This window comes from Pyrgilauda ruficollis, unplaced genomic scaffold (genome assembly GCF_017590135.1).
Source record: "Pyrgilauda ruficollis isolate IOZ18807 unplaced genomic scaffold, ASM1759013v1 scaffold86, whole genome shotgun sequence".
Classification (NCBI taxonomy): domain Eukaryota; kingdom Metazoa; phylum Chordata; class Aves; order Passeriformes; family Passeridae; genus Pyrgilauda; species Pyrgilauda ruficollis.
The window spans coordinates 4,675,186-4,691,700 of NW_024530599.1; the positions used below are offsets into that span (position 1 = coordinate 4,675,186).

Sequence of the window (16,515 nt, forward strand, 5' to 3'; positions counted from 1 at the left end):
CAATATGTCTGTTAATACTCATTAATACTGTCTTTTCAGGTTGTTGATTTGCTGTTGGCCCGGGGAGCAAACAAAGAGCACAGGAATGTGTCTGATTACACGCCGTTAAGCCTTGCTGCATCTGGTGGCTATGTTAATATCATCAAGATTCTTCTCAATGCTGGGGCAGAAATTAATTCCAGGTAATGTACCATGTGACCAGCTGAGCTTCAGTGTGGCACAGGCACTCCCTGTTGGCTCCATCCTGAGGCACAGGTTGGAATTTTGGGTGTTTTCAGACCTTCTTGCAACAGTGTTTTTCCACTGATGACATCTTCTATGTTCATGTTATCTTAGTGCTTTTAAATGCTTTAACTATCACAAACTTCATCTGACTTTTACCTAAATTTTAAGGGATTATAGTTTGCAAACGTATTCTTTCCCTTTTCCACCATTCTGAGGTCTGAAAAGTCAAACTATTTCTAAATAGAACCACATCGAGAAAAGCAGCCAAGTGCTCAGGGCAGCTCAGTGTGTTTGAAGATGTCTTTTTCAAGCAGAGGAACAAATTTACACAGCAATGTCTCTTAAGCCTGCTCTGTATTAGTTTTAAGAAAACATAAATATATTCTAACACTAGATAGAGTGAAAAAACTCTTAACTAAGGAAAGTTAAAGCTGCAGCTGTGCTAGAAGCATGTTTTTCTTTGAAAAAAATCAGATGTAGCTTAAGGCTTATGTCTGCTTCAGCTATCAGAATGTCTGACAGCTGAAATATATTTTCCTGGTTTATAAATTGCAATTGTCTATTGCATGTAGTCCTTCTGGTGGTTTCTCCTAAGCAATTAAAAATGCTGCTATTTTAGGTCCGTGCCTATATTTTGTGGGGGTTATATGTTCCTTTCTGACTTAGAACAAAACATTTTGTTGCTCTTGGAGGCACTTGTATTTCCCAGAGCTTTTCTTCTGCCATGGGCACTCCAGTTTGTTTCTTTCCCTCAGGACTGGCAGTAAGCTGGGGATTTCTCCTCTGATGTTGGCTGCTATGAATGGCCATGTCCCTGCCGTGAAGCTGCTGCTTGATATGGGCTCTGATATTAACGCCCAGATCGAGACCAACCGCAACACAGCCCTCACCCTGGCCTGCTTCCAGGGCCGGGCAGAGGTGGTCAGTCTGCTGCTGGACAGGAAGGCCAATGTCGAGCACAGGGCAAAGGTAAGTGGGGGACTTGCCTTTCCTTATGATTCATTGCCTCTGAGTCATCAAGTTTCTTCAAATTTTCCTGTAACTTTGAGCTTCTCTAGGCTCAGAGGAGTTATTACATCAGAGCGCTTAAGTGTTCTGAAATGAGTGTGGTTTCTTTTAAAATATAAAAAAGCATCGATGATGATGTATTTTTTGCATTAGGGAAAAGCTGACTGGTCCTTCTGAGTTTATAATGAAACTTAGATTGAGTCTTGTCTAGATTTCTTCAGGTTTAAACTTGACGTGATAGTAACAGAACAGATACAGATATTTTTACATGCAAGTGAAGTCTAGGCAGGAAGAGAATAGCGTTGCTTGTGATTCTCATATAGAACAGACTTCTTGTCTACAACCAAAGTAGTGCAGTCAAACTTTGTAAAGCTTTTACGTTGCTGTAGAACCCGTGGCTTCAGTACTGTGACCTTCTGTGCCTCTGAAATGCTCCACAGGTCCCATCCTTTGGTGCTCTGGGACAGCTTTGTGTCTCCTGCCATAAAGCAAGCTTAAAGCTTGTGTAGACAGCCAGACTGATTTCCCCAGCACAAAGGAATTTTTGGTAACTCCTAAGGCTGCTGAAATAATTGCTGTGTCTGTCTACCCCGCCTGCTTCTGGAATGACTGTGGCTGGAGAGAAAAGGGGATATGGATAAAAGCCAGCTCTCAAATGGTCAGTTGGGCATGTTAGCAGCTGGTGTAAGTTTTTTTAACAGTCTGACCTGGCAACTAAGTTGGGCCCAGATCAGTCTCAGTGCCAAGGGAGGCTAGAGAAAAGCTATAAAGCCAGTTTCTGAGTATTTTTGTAGAAACACTTGTGTCTTCATTTGAATCTGTTCTAACCTCTGTTGTAGAGATCTTGTTAGAAACTTTGCATTTGCTGTTGAGACAGGTATCTGGTGGTGCTTAGTCAACAGTTTGCTTGGGTTTGTATAAATCAAAGCCCAAGAGTGTTTGGGTTTTGGGTTGGTTTTGTTTGGTTGATTTGTGTGTGGGTGTTTTCTTTTGTTGTTGGGTTTTTTTTTGGTTGGGTTTTTGGGATCTTTTTTGAGGAAGAGGCTGCTTGAAGTTAGGCTCCTAAACTAAATATAAGCAGCTAAATAAAAATCTGATTTCCCTTTGTAGGAATCATTTATGTCTTGTCTGAAATATGTCGTGCAGATTTCACAGAGTAACTCGTTCTCTTTGCACAGACTGGTCTCACACCTCTGATGGAAGCAGCTTCAGGAGGCTATGCAGAGGTTGGAAGGGTTCTCCTTGATAAAGGAGCAGATGTGAATGCCCCACCTGTGCCTTCCTCAAGAGATACGGCTTTAACAATTGCAGCAGATAAGGGTCACTACAAGTTCTGCGAGCTCCTCATTAATCGGTAAATCATTTCTTCTCATTAAGTGTTTAAGGCCAGAGTGGGTGGGGCTCTGAGCAACCTGATCTCGTGGGTGGCTTCCCTGCCCATGGCAAGGGGGTTGGAACAAGATGAGCTTTCAGGTCCCTTCCAACCCAAGGCAGTTATAACTAATGATCAGTGGCACATTTGCTGTGCATTCCTCTGTGGCAAGAGTGCTTTTGTTCACATTACCTCATGCACCTGAGAGCAAAGGGAATGGAAAGCTTTGAAAATAGGGTGTTAAATCTGTACCCTACTCTGCAGTGTTATCCTGGAATATCTCGCTATTGCAGTGTTAATTACGCCAAGCAGGCAGCTGGGACCAGAGGCAGGCAGACAGTGTCTGGCCTGGAGAGCTTGTTTGTGTGTGAATCCAGCAACTCCCGTGTGAGCATTTCCTCACTGTCACTTTGGGGGCAAAGCCTGGAAGTAGCTCTTGAGCTTTTCAAGCATAACCCAGTGTGCTGCTAACATCTTAAGGGACTGCTTTGTCCTGTGGGTGGTCACCACACTGATAATTTAAAGATTGCTGGTTGCATATCTCTGGTGCAGTAGGTGACATGAAATGAGTGTTCATTTCTGTCAGGGAGGTTTAAATATTCCCCTTGTCACTACCCTGCAGATGAAACAGCAAATTTGAGAGACACAATTTCTCATATCTGGCCACTGTATTTGAGTTATTAAAGCTCTATATCCAGTCGTACTGTGCTGTTTTGTGACCTTGCTTGCTGACTTCCACCTTTACTCATGCCTTTCTCTGGGTTTTGCTTTTAGAGGGGCACACATCGATGTTCGCAACAAGAAAGGAAACACCCCGCTGTGGCTGGCAGCCAACGGTGGGCACTACGACGTGGTCCAGCTGCTTGTGCAGGCGGGGGCAGACGTGGATGCTGCAGATAACCGGAAAATTACCCCTCTTATGTCAGCATTCCGCAAGGTAGGACAGCAACTCCTTTCATGTTTTCAAAACAGTGTCTCTTGTTTGGTCTTGAGTCTGAGTGCTTGGGTTTGGAAGAATCAAATATAAGATGGCAAAATTTCTACTTTGATAAAATACCTGCTTCAAAGTCATAGTTACTGTACTTCACAAAGATCCACTTGAGAGTTGAAAAACTTTGTTCCATAAATGATGTTGGCTTTATAATTTCCACTTGTACACTGTGCACAAACTTTGACTGTTTGAGATGTCCGTATTTCTGCAGTCTGTACTGCTCGTTTCAGTCCTGCTTTGGAGGTGAATACAATGCCAGTCTGCAATAAGCTGTCCTGATTCCTTTGTGCTTCTCTCATTCTGCTCCTAATCTGTTGTGATGGGTCACTGTAGTCAGCTCTTCTGTCACCCACTGCCTTTTCTTCTTGGCAGGAAGAGCATTGCTTTGGGATGGTTCCATCAGTTGTGGTGTTGGATGCAAGGAGCATAAGCAGAGGAATTTATTAACTGTAGTTGCTTTGCCTTAACAAAGGAGCAAATAACTGTGCAGCTTTTTTTACAAACAAAAATGCTGAGCTTGCCCCTGTTTTGACACTGCCTTGCTTTCACATAACTTCAGAAGCAACAGTGGGGTGCTTTGTGTGGTTGCACAGTGTACCCTGGGAGCAGAGGAATGTGCTTGCCAGGATAACATTCAGGTGGCTCGGTTTCCTGATCTAACTTGGCCTGTGATTGAACAGTCTTAAGTCAGCTCCATGGAGTGAGTGGCAAGAGAGTGGATTGTGTGACAGATGGTGTCTAAAGAGGGTTGTCTTGTATCTTGGTTGTTACTAAAACCATGAAGATCTGCCTCTGGTCCTTGTATTTTAAAATAAAAAGTAACTTGTGGAAGGGCTTCTCTTTGCCACCTTGAAGCAGAGCAGTGGCTGTGCTGTCAGCACTGAGCAAGCAGGAGCTGCCCTTCTTCCCAAACAGCAGTTTACCAGAAATGTTCCTGCTTATTTTCAGTGTTTTGCATCGAACTGAGAGATATCAAACTTGTATTTTGATGATGAATGTTGACAATTGTATACAAAATATTAGAATTTTCTTTGGTGTTTTAGGGGCATGTGAAAGTAGTTCAGTTCCTGGTGAAAGAGGTGAACCAGTTTCCTTCAGACATTGAGTGCATGCGCTACATTGCCACCATCACGGACAAGGTGAGCAGGACTCAGGGAGAGGACCTTGGCCTGAATTACTAGCAAAAATACCCTTGGGGAATTCTTAAGTATTCAAACACTGAACGTACATGTTTGCTCACATATATCTGATTTGGAGATTTGTGCATGTCTCCTTTTCAATATAGCACTTAAAAAGTAAATCAGATTAGATCCTATTCTGTGAATAGTTTGTCTGTTTATGAATACAGAGGAGCTAATCTCATTGTAGAGCAATCCTCACTCCTCAGTTGTTTATTACAGTGGTAGTAAGACAAGTTTGCATTTCAGGACCTTTTGAAAAAGTGTCACCAGTGTGTGGAGACAATTGTGAAAGCTAAAGACCAGCAGGCTGCAGAAGCAAATAAAAATGCAACTATACTGCTGAAGGAGCTAGACCTGGAAAAAGTGAGTAGATGATTGCTGTCATGTAGCAGTGTTTGAACTGTGTGTGAATCTCTAGGCTGCATTTCCTTTAATGCTTCTTGGGGCAGTCAGTCTTCATGCTCTGACTGTGTCTGTGTTGCTTCCCCTAATGTATCATACAAGTGAGGCACATACAGAGGGTGGCAAATCAGAACTGGCTTCTGCTTCAGCCACTCCATTGTCCTTTTTGGGAAAGCTTGGACTTAGCAATAGTTCCTTAGGCAGTAGCTCTCTGGGATCACCTCAGCAGAGGATGTGTAAGTAAGGGAGGTCTCCAGGCTCATGGTGTATTTCTATGGCTGTAAATTATGTCCATAAGCATTTTGTGGACTTCTGCTCAGGGGAGTTGAGCAGATATGGAGAAAATCCCCTTCTTCATTTGCTGAGAATACTGTAAATTATTCTAAAGTAACGCACTCAAGAGTGGGTTCTCTTAATGGAGGTTCTTACAATTTTTGACAAGTTCCACATTGGTTTATTAAATTTTCCAGGTTGTGGACTTGTTGAGCACACATCAGTTGCTGTGCAAAACAGTGCAGCAGATGACTGATTCCATATATTAAAAAAAAAAAAAAAAAAAGTTAGAGCCATTGAGTACTGGCTTTTTAATCAAAGATGTGGACATCACACCAAAAATATCACTGAGCTTATTAAATGTTTGAGAAAGGACTGAGAGAATGAGAGATTTTTCTGGTCTTCCATTAAAACTGTATTTTTTTTAATACTTCTCTTTCGGTTATTACTTTGTTATCATTCCTTACAAGTTTTGGGACCAGCTAGTCCTGTTGTTGCATAAGGTCTGTCCAGTTTCTGTGTAATGATTCAGTATGTGCCAAAGTGATTCTAGTTCATTGTGCTCTCTCCTTTTTCCTTCCCCCCGAGATTTCTAGGGAAGATCTGAATTATAAGTATAATTTAGTCTGTGTGAAAATGTTTAAATATGGATTCTTTTCTCCTACACAGTCAAGAGAGGAGAGCAGAAAACAAGCTCTTGCAGCCAAAAGGGAGAAAAGAAAGGAAAAGAGAAAGAAGAAGAAAGAGGAACAAAAAAGAAAACAAGAAGAAGATGAAGAAAATAAGCCTAAGGAAACTCTGGAACTGCAAGAAGATGATGATGAAGAAGAAAATGATGATGTGGGTAAACAAATGTTTCTATGAGCAGTGTAGTTGTGGGGGTAACACCTTCTAACCATGAAGGTAAAGGATTCTGTTTGAAAGCTGGTGTCTCATATTTGACAGTGTTGCATGGCTGCTGCCTGGCAAAACTCCTTTGCTCATTTTTTCACCCCCTCCTTTGTTCACAAAAGTCTTTCACTCTTGGAGGATTTACAACTGAATTTAGTGCTAGTCTGACAGCTCAGCAAGGAACATAACTTCATCTGTGGTATATTCAGTGAGGGCACTGATTTCTCTGTTTTGTGGGTTCTGATTGTATGTAAACTGCTTTTCTTTCAGTGGAGCAAGAAGTTCCTATAGAGCCTCCAAGCGCAACTACTACAACTACAATTGGAATTTCTGCAACTTCAGCTACCTTCACAAATGCCTTTGGGAAGAAGAGAGCTAATGTGGTGACTACCCCCAGCACAAACAGAAAAAATAAGAAAAATAAAACAAAAGAGACTCCTCAGAATATGCAGATAATTTTGCCAGATCAGCATATATCTCTAGCACAGCAAAAAGCAGATAAAAATAAAATAAATGGAGAGCCAAGAGGTGGTGGTGCAAGTGGGAACAGCGACTCAGACAACTTGGATAGCACAGATTGCAATAGTGAAAGCAGCAGTGGAGGGAAAAGCCAGGAGCTGAACTTCACCATGGATACGAACTCCTCGGAGCGGCGCTATGCCTCCCTGCTCATCCCCTCTCAGGAAGAAAAAAACAGCACCTCAGCTTCCAAAACACCAACGAGGTGAGACTGCTCTGTTCCTTCCCTGGTGTTTCACAAGGTTTCACCCATGCCAGTGTCAATGTTCTGTAGCTTAAGCTCTACACCAACTGTACATTCCCAGAGCTTAGAGAGACTGAGGCTGCTTTATTTGCATAGCTGTGTTAAGTTTGTTGAGCACAACCTCTTTAAAATCTTGTTAGAACAAGATTTGTTGGCATTGTTGGCCAGTTTTTAATACTACTTGAGTGAAATGGCCTTTTCTCTCTGCACTTTTTAAGCATCCACATTGCATTGTTAGCTTTATTAGAATAGATCTTAAAGTTAATATGCTGGGAATTTAATAAGGAAGTGCCAGCTTTACTAATCACCCACACACAGAAGTGGTTTTGTTACCTTTTGATTGTTTTATGGTTTCATCATTAACTCATTTGACTTGCAATCTCTTTCTTTTAAGGAGAGAAGAAGATGACTCTGAACATTTCACCTGCCAGGTTGATGGCCAGTTTGATATAACCTTGTCGAGCCAGAGGTGAGAGTCAGAGGAACTCAGGGAATGTAGGGGTCACATGAATGGTTCAAAGGGTCACTCGGCTGCCTGGGGATGTGCTGATAACTTTTACAACACCACTTTCTGAAGAGGTCATTGGTCTAAATCAGAAAGCTTAGATCCCATGTGGGTCTGTAGTCTTTGGTTTTACATCTAAGTAATACAAGTCTGATCCCCCATAGTTTTGATTTCTCTTTCCATTTTCTGCACTAAGGGAGGGGAGAGAGCAGAGAGGTTGATCTGCAGGACACTGGGCTGACAGAGAGGCCATGTTCAATAAGAACACAGACATTGTGGCATCAAGAAGGGCAGTGAGACAGGGCTGTTGTCAGACTGATTGAGACATTTGTCTGGGAGTGGGAAGACAGGATATTTTTCGTTTTCCTATTTTTCCCCAGATTCATGTTAGATGCAGAATGAGTGAATTCATCAACCCTTGTGGTTAGAGGGCATATGTTTTGGGCTCCCATTATGAGTGTTAAAACTTGGAATTTGTCTCTGTTCTGTTCTTCAAACATAGATTGTTTCTGCCTTGGACCTTTCATCCAAGGTTTGCTGCAAGGTCCTTGGGGTCCTGTGCAGTTCAAACTAAATGCATCCTTCTGACTCCTTGTTAGAGGTGGTTCTTCTGGAAACAGTTCATGCTACAAGTTTTAAGCTGCAGGAGTGTAAACTGTATGCTGTCATTTTATTCTGTAATTTGTAATCAGCACATTTCTGTTCCCAGACTTGATGGTGAAGGTCATTCGAATTCTTTGTCGACTACTTATAAGTCTGTTTCCCTGCCTCTGGCCTCTCCAAATGTGAAGCTGAATCTGACCAGTCCAAAAAGAGGCCAGAAAAGAGAAGAAGGCTGGAAAGAAGTGGTTAGAAGGTAAAGACTTTAATACCATGTTTTAAAACTGTCTGTGAGCTTTTTAGCTCGTAAATTATTCTCAAAGACAGAATGTCCGGCAAGACTATATAACTGAAGAATTAATTTACAGGAAAATCTATCCTGCTTGCTTTTGCAGTGCTGGGAAAACCAACTGCAGCCCTAATTTGTAGTAGGTTCTCACTAACTTAATGTGAACGTGACATAAACATTGTATTTGGCATCAGAAAATAAAGACAACCTGTGACTTTAGTGGAGTAAAGGATGTGGGGACAAGATAAAAGGGGAAGTGAGCAGAGGGCAGTGCAAAACGCCACAGCAGGTGATTGCTCATGAACTAAAGGCAGCATGGATGTGAGTAGAGGAGAGGCAAATGATCCCATCAAGGCCAAAATTTACTGTACTTTGGGCACTGACCTTGATCACTGATTCAGTGGAAAATTGTGTTACCTGACAGTGAGTGCTTAGAGATACAGTGGAATTTAAAGTTCTACTGTAAAGCAATCTTTTGTTTTGAAAATGTACTGGGTTTTACTGTGTGGCCATTAACACCCCAGTCTTGTCTACTGCTTGGAACTAGAATGATCATCTGACTTGGGGGTTTTTTTTTGTTCTCTTTTATCAGAAAGGAATACAGCCCAAACATACCAATGTTAGATGCTTTGGGTGCACTTAGGAAACCCTTCTGCTTTTGTGTTCTGCAGTGGCAATGACGAGATGTGCTCATTTTGGAGAATTTTAGGCTATGTGCAAAGAACATAACTGTATAGAGGGCTTGGTGCATTTGGATTAGTGGAAGCCACAGTGTGTTCTTAATAAAGGTTAAAAAGGCAGTTTAATATGAAAATCTGTGTTTGAACTCTTAGAGTTGGTTTGGTCTCTGCCTTTTGATGTGGTCACCAATGGGGCTCTCCACAGTGACGTGGCCTTGCTGGGTGTGTGGTGGCAGCCTGGTCCCCACTTGGGGAGTGGTGCAGGCAGGAACCTCTCAGACAGCTCTGACCCTCTCTGACCTGGGGCTCTCGAGTCTCCTTGACTCAGCCCAAGTGTTCATGTGGGTGTTGCCTGCTCTCGTGTTGGCCTTGGCAGTGTTCTAGACATGCATCCAGAGCCTGCCCTATCTCTTTCCTGAGGAGGAAAGAGATGCCATAAGGAACATCCCATTCAGGGTTCTGCACTGGTGTTTGCTGTGCCCTGACTGATGGAAGCAGGTCCTGCCAAAGAGCATTGTTGGTGACCATAGATGTGTGAGTGCAGTGCCCAGGAGCTCCTTCTGTGAAAGCCTTTCCTGGTCTCAACAAGAATTCTTCTTCCCTCTGCCTGTGAGTGACCCCCAGCTAGAAGGGATGTCTATCAAAGTAATCAATGCAAACATCCCTTCTGCCCCTGACAGGCAAGTGGGCAGAGTTTTGAAAGACCCTCCCCCCAGCAACACACTGCAGCCAACACCAATTGAGCAATTTCAGCTGCAGAGAGGAGGGCGCTGCTGTTCCGGAGCAAAAAGGTACTTTTGGGGACACTTCTGTAGGTCAAAACTATCAGCCTTGGGAGGGAGAGAGGGAGGGAAACGACTGTGAATGATGGGTGGGAGGGGACTGGACACTGGGGTGGGCTCTCCTGGAAGAGAAATGCCTCCTTGAGTGGCTGTCAGAGGTCCCCAGTGGGCTGGGGTGGAAGCAAACTGAGGTGCAGTCAGGAGCCCTGTGAGCAATACAGGTGTTCTTGAAACTTAGGTGAGCATGGAGCTCTGGTCTGGGGAGGGAGTAACTGTGATGTCTGTCTTAAGAAGGGAGCCTTAGAAATAGAGGTGGGGAAGAAAACCCAAAGCATGAAACAGCTTTGGGATAGAGCTGGTGCATGCACTGAGGGTTCTGGGGATGGGAAGGGTTGTAGTGTGTTGTCCTGGCAGGAATGGGGGAAAGAAAAAACACCTTGGCAACATGAGGTGTTACTTTAGAACATTTCCGTGTTTTTAGATGATTAAAATTAAACAGGTTTCCTCTAAGTGACAAACAATTCTCTGAGAATCAAGTTACTTACAAGTTTCCAAAACTGGAATAGCTAGGTGAAGCTGGCAGCCTTTCCACAGGGTGGTGGGGACCTGTGAGTGCTGTGATTTCTGAAACTCCTTTGAATCCCCTCTGATTGTTCAGCATTGAGCCAGTTCACATCAGTAGCAAGCCTGAAAGCAGCTTATGGGTGCAAGAGGTCCAACATACCTTAAAGTCTGGGGACAGTGGTGGCCCAGAGACTTCAGCTGAGGTCTATGTGCATGTAGAGCTTGTCTTCAGACCCTTCCCAATACTGTGTGCTTGCTCTGACCCACCAGTACCATGTGAATCAGGAAAACCCTGAACTGACTGACCTTGGTGGCAGCATTGTGGCCTGACAGTGAGCCTGCTCCTGCAAGTCCATTCTGCCATCACATGGACTCCCAGCAGCTCCCTAAATCACAGCACTGCACACCTTCACCTGCTTTCACCCACCTTTGTTTATTGGTGACACTGCGCTTCAGATCTTGAGGTCTGAAAGAGGTGGATACTAAAAGGTTGTGGATGCAGGTGGTACTACAGAGCTGATCACTGGAAAGCCATTTTCTCCTTGCTGTAAACAGTCCAAGTAGTTAAGCCATGGGCTTTTATATATGAAGCAGTGCTGCTTGTGTAAATTCAGGTTGATAAGGTGAGGATTTGTCTCACTTTGGAGAGGTACCCAAGATAAGATAAAATCCAAAAGGGGTTCTGAAGTAGTATGAGGCTCATATATCTGTGTTACAATAGTGGTGGAATAAATGCTACTGGAGAATCCTTGTCAGGTACTGACAATGATGAATAACTTGAGTGGGGGACTTTGAGAGAGGCTCCAAAGGGTGAAGAAAGGATCAGCAGAAAACCACTTACTGCCTTTAAGAATATTACTTCAGCCACTGTCAGACAGCAGAGGGGTTTTGTCTGTCTTTGAAGTTTGAATGCATTTCACAGATTTCTGATCTTTGTGATATAGGTCAAAGAAATTATCAGTCCCAGCTTCTGTCGTATCTAGAATAATGGGAAGAGGTGGGTGCAACATCACAGCAATTCAAGATGTCACTGGTGCCCACATTGATGTGGATAAGCAAAAAGATAAGAATGGAGAGAGAATGATCACTATAAGGTACAGTATCTCAAAATGAAAGTCTTGAGTTACTCCACAGTGTCATTTATTGAAAAGTTTGTTTGCTTTCTAAGGCAGGATCTATTTAGCTTCTTTGTTCTACAATAGCACATACATTCCTGCTGCCAAGATATGCTGACAATCGACTTCAAAGATAATCCTTAAGATACACAGAAGTTAAGAAATAACTTATTGGAGTAAATTTACAATAGAGTTACAGATCAAAATAAGATTGAAGCTGTGGAATGTTGCACAAAGTGGGGTTTCCTTTTGCAGAGGATAAATCTGTTTGTGTTTAATCTAGGGGTGGTACAGAGTCCACGCGATACGCAGTGCAACTCATCAATGCCCTTATTCAAGATCCTGCCAAGGAACTGGAAGACTTGATTCCTAAAACTCATATAAGAACACCTGCTTCGAGTAGCAAATCAATCCACGCAAACTTTTCATCTGGAGTCAGCACTGCGACTGCTTCCAACAAGAACTCCTTTCCTCTCGGAGCACCGCCCCTGGTCACGTCGCAGTCATCAACACTATCTACTTTCCAGCCTCCTAACAAATTAAACAAGAATGTCCCAGCGAACGTGCGCTCATCTTTTCCGGTGTCTCTTCCTCTCGCTTATTCTCACCCTCATTTTGCCTTGCTGGCTGCCCAAACTATGCAACAGATCCGGCACCCTCGCTTACCTATGGCCCAATTTGGAGGAACCTTTTCACCTTCACCGAACACTTGGGGACCATTCCCAGTGAGACCAGTTAACCCTGGCAGCACGAACAGCTCTCCAAAGCATAATAGCTCGAGTCGTGTAGGTAGTCAGAATGGAAACGTTCTGCAGACGGAGTCTCCTGGGTTAGCTACGTCCAGTTGTCCCGTTACCGCCTCGTCTGTAGCTGCTTCCACCCAGCCTCTGTGTGTGACCAGTAACCGGACTCCCTCCTCGGTCAGGAAGCAGCTCTTTGCCTGCGTCCCCAAGACGAGCGCTGCAGCAACAGCCATCTCAACTGTGACGAGCACCTGTAGCACTCTGCCCTCAGCTTCCTCTGCCCCCCCAAACAACGGGCAAGTGCCCGCAGCGTTTCTGCCATCTACTGCTCCGCAAGCGCAGCATTCTGCCCTGAAGGCGGACTCGTTCTCGGCCGTCTCCGCACCCAAGGAGAAGGTGTCCACCCCTGAGCAGCCGCCAACAAGCGCGTGCCCGCCAGCTTCGGTGGCCAGCAGTTGCAGTGTGTCAGCCAGCAGCAGCTCAGCGGGCACCGAAACGCGCCCGGCGAGCAGCCCCGCGCCGCTCAACAACGCGCAGGATGAAATTCTGCCGACCAGCATGTCCGAGATCAGCCCTTCCATGTCGATGCCTTTTTCATCCAGCTCAGAAACTGCTCCGTTAAGCTTAGCGTCGCCCAGGTCAGTTGTTGCAGATAATCAGGACAACAGTAACTTACCTCAAGTAGCTGTACCAGCACCTCGAGTTACTCACAGGATGCAGTCCAGAGGTTCTTTCTATTCAGTGGTACCAAATGCAAACCTCCATCAAGATCCTCAGTCTATTTTTGTTACGAATCAAGTTCCTTTAACACCTTCTCAAGGTCCACCTGCTGCAGTGCAGCTTTCATCAGCCATGAACGTTATGAACGGTTCTCAGATGCACATTAACCCAGCAAACAAATCATTGCCTCCTGCCTTTGGGCCAGCAACGCTCTTCAATCACTTTAGTAGTCTTTTTGATAGCAACCAGGTGCCAGCTAACCAAGCATGGGGAGACTGTCCACTCTCTACCCGAGCAGCAGCTGACCCATCTTTCACTGTTCAGTCTACCTTTCTGAATAACTCTGTGCTAGGACATGTGGAAAACGTTCATCCCGACAACTCCAAGGCTCCTGGTTTCAGGCCTCCTTCCCAGCGGGTTTCAACTAGTCCTGTAGGTAAGTCATTAAGATCATGTTCTGGACAAAATCATTTCTTCAGCCATTGCACTTTGATCATCATACTAATGGAGAAATAGTCTACAAATGACAGCTGGAGAATGCTCATGCAATGAGGATGGCTTGTTTTTTCCAAGTGCTCTTTAAAATACTGATTTATTTTTTTTTCTTCAGCTCTTCTAGGCTATTAGGAGTTGGGAAGATTGCAGATGTTGCATTGCTTGTCCTCTGTGTGAGACAGGAATGCTCCCACCTGCTTGTAGTGTAGCATCAATAATTGGTTTTGGGTTGGAATGGAGCACAGTGTGGGGTGACACCAAACCTGAGGATTCCTGGAGGTTCCAGTTACAGCAGTGACTGCATGCAGGTGCTCCATATTGTATGTGAGATTCCAGCTTGACTCAGTGAGGGGGAGCTCTCTGTGCCTTTTGGTTCTTGATATGGCTCTGGGATTTTAATGAGCTTACTTTGTGGAGCTTATAGGTGTGCTACTGCGTGGGGTGTTTTATTCAGAGGTTCAGTACAGAAGTACTAGAAATGGGTTATGACGTTGAGATCCCTGCCCTTGCTGTGCTGTGCCTGCAGGATTTTTATCTTCTCAGAGTTAGAACTATGTTGCAGACAACAACTGCACCCATTAGGTTGGAAAGGACCCTCAAGAAATCTCTTCTGTGCCACCCTTTTGTTCTTCCCATGGGGGCTGTGGGGTGCCCTGGAGCTGAGTATCTGGAGCGTCTTGCTCTGGAGTCATCCTTGCCCACAAAATGTGTGTTGGGTATTTGGGCTAAAGCTACAGGACTTGAATGCTGGGCTGGGACAAGCCAAGTAGTTTGACTTTCAGATTAAAGGAGAAGGGAGCATTTGGAAGATGTGATGGTAAGGAAAGAAGATCTTCAGCATTCCCTTTTCTCTCGGTTGCTTGACAGATGTGCAGGACTTCTGCAAACCAGAACACTTCTCTCTTACTGGCTTTTACCACAAAACTGGGGTGGGTGCTATGACTGTAGTTTTCTTAATTGTTAAATTGGGGCTGTATTGCTCTGCAAAGCAAGGGCACACCTAGAACTCTGTGCCACATCCAGCCTCAGTGCAGTAATCAGAATTAGATGTATCAGATGAAGTAAGTGGACCTTGTTCATCAGAGACTGTTAATAAAGAGCTGCCAGACTGGCAGGCTCCAGAACCACTTGACAGTGGCTCAGCTTTTCCTCTGCAGTGCTCTGAACTAGGGTTGGCTGTTGCTGAAATAATTCCTGGGAAAGGAAACTTATGGCAAATGGGATCTGCTGATTTCCCTGACAATGGCATCCTGCATGTGCAGACATGGGTGACTGGGATTTCCCACAGCAACGAAGTATTTTGCTGTTCCATTGTTTTAAGATCATCTGTTTGTAATGGGGGAAAATTTCTTGTATTTCTGTTTTATATATCCTTTTATACTTTATATATCCTTAAGTGACTGTAAGTATTTAAAAAACAGAGTAAATCTGTTTCTGCCATTAGAAAGGTTAGGTAGATTGCTAAGGAAAACTCACACAGTTCACTTTGGGGGAGATATGTGTGAAGTTCTCAATTGAAGCTCAAAAATATTTGGATAAAACACACTTTTCCTGAGTTAGGGTTTGATTAGGATATTGCGAAGTGAAGAAAACCTGTCAATAGGTAGTGTGCTGCTAAAATTGTGTTGGGCAGGAGGTCACTGATTAGTCAGGTCCTTAGTGGGTTCATTTAATGTCATTTTACTTCATGCTGCTTTTGATCACCTGTGTCTCAGAATCTAGATGTCCCAGGAGTAGGGGGGTTGAGGGAGCTTGAGGGTGTTTGGAAGGTGTGATGGAGAGGAAAGGAGTGAGTACAGTAGGCTGAGGACTTCCCTGCTGCCTTCCCTCAGAGCTAAGTGTGGTCTGCCCACCCCTCTCATTCTCCAGCTTGTCCCAGGGGAATGGATCTTGCCCTCAGCTCAGCCCCCGGGGTTGGCAGAGCTGGGGGCTTCCATGGCTGTTTGCCACCACAGGGCTTGGTGACAGGGTTCATGAGATTTTGAGAAGGGGAGACAAGGGCTGGTCACTGCTCATGTTCTGACAAGCAGCAGCACAGTGGACAGGGAGCAGCCAGGGCCTGGCCTGGCAATTTGTGTGGTCATAGGGGTTGGGGACAGCCTTGGAGCAGGTGGACACCCATCCTCTGATCTCAGCTGGGGGAGGGACACCCGAGGGAGCAGAGGTTTGCATTTTGTGCCTCTCTTGCACAGTTGGTCCATGGCAGATTTTTCCATAAATCAACATTTCTAAGGGATCACCTCTAAACTGATTTGGTGAAGATTTAGTATCATTTGGGTATGCACTAAACCAGCTTTTTCTTAACAAGTTCCCACCTCAGGGTGGATTTTGGTTGGCTGCTTTTCTTGTTCATGGGTGAGCTCTCTTATTCACCAGTTCCTTTGAGGCACAGATATCTCTGCAGATCTCACTGGCTGTGGATCCATTCTGGAAATGGCCTATTTGTCTCACATTTTTAGGTCTCTCCTGGCAGTTTGCAGTTGAGGGCAGGCATAGCCCAGCCATGAGAGGAGGCTGTGGAGAAGACCAAAACTAATCTGCTTGTTACTTCTGTCCTCTGCATTTTAAGGAATTTGTAGACCTTGCTTCTTAAAAGGGATCACAAACTTGAAATATGCTAGCTTAGGAAGCAGCTCATGAGTATGGAGCTGCATGAAATGGCTGGACTCTGTTTCACACAGAGTAACCAGGTGTTGTGGCCCTTTAAACATGCAGGTAATGTTGCAGTAACCAACATTTGCCTGGGGTCTTTGATAAACTGAATTTTGAGCAGAATTTGTGTGTGATCAATACACTCCTCTCAAAAGCTCAGTTATGCATTCAGAGCACAATGAGGATTTGAGTTCATAGCCCAGGTAAGTGCAGAATATGGTATTGCAGAAAATTTTAGTATTACCTGAATTTTTTTGGTAAGTA

General features: G+C 44.4%; 1 protein-coding gene across 1 annotated transcript in view; it reads left to right on the forward strand.

The window, feature by feature from the left end:
* Window positions 1-16,515, forward strand: part of LOC121364611 (ankyrin repeat and KH domain-containing protein 1-like) — a 99,410-nt gene that overhangs the window by 73,057 nt on the left and 9,838 nt on the right. Inside the window, exons 19-31 of the mRNA XM_041488014.1 lie at window positions 40-182; window positions 981-1,194; window positions 2,412-2,587; window positions 3,380-3,542; window positions 4,640-4,735; window positions 5,024-5,140; window positions 6,122-6,296; window positions 6,614-7,067; window positions 7,501-7,575; window positions 8,321-8,467; window positions 9,861-9,971; window positions 11,471-11,620; window positions 11,925-13,540. Of these exons, the coding sequence (XP_041343948.1) occupies window positions 40-182; window positions 981-1,194; window positions 2,412-2,587; window positions 3,380-3,542; window positions 4,640-4,735; window positions 5,024-5,140; window positions 6,122-6,296; window positions 6,614-7,067; window positions 7,501-7,575; window positions 8,321-8,467; window positions 9,861-9,971; window positions 11,471-11,620; window positions 11,925-13,540 (3,637 nt within the window). The remainder of the gene's footprint in view (window positions 1-39; window positions 183-980; window positions 1,195-2,411; window positions 2,588-3,379; window positions 3,543-4,639; window positions 4,736-5,023; window positions 5,141-6,121; window positions 6,297-6,613; window positions 7,068-7,500; window positions 7,576-8,320; window positions 8,468-9,860; window positions 9,972-11,470; window positions 11,621-11,924; window positions 13,541-16,515) is intronic.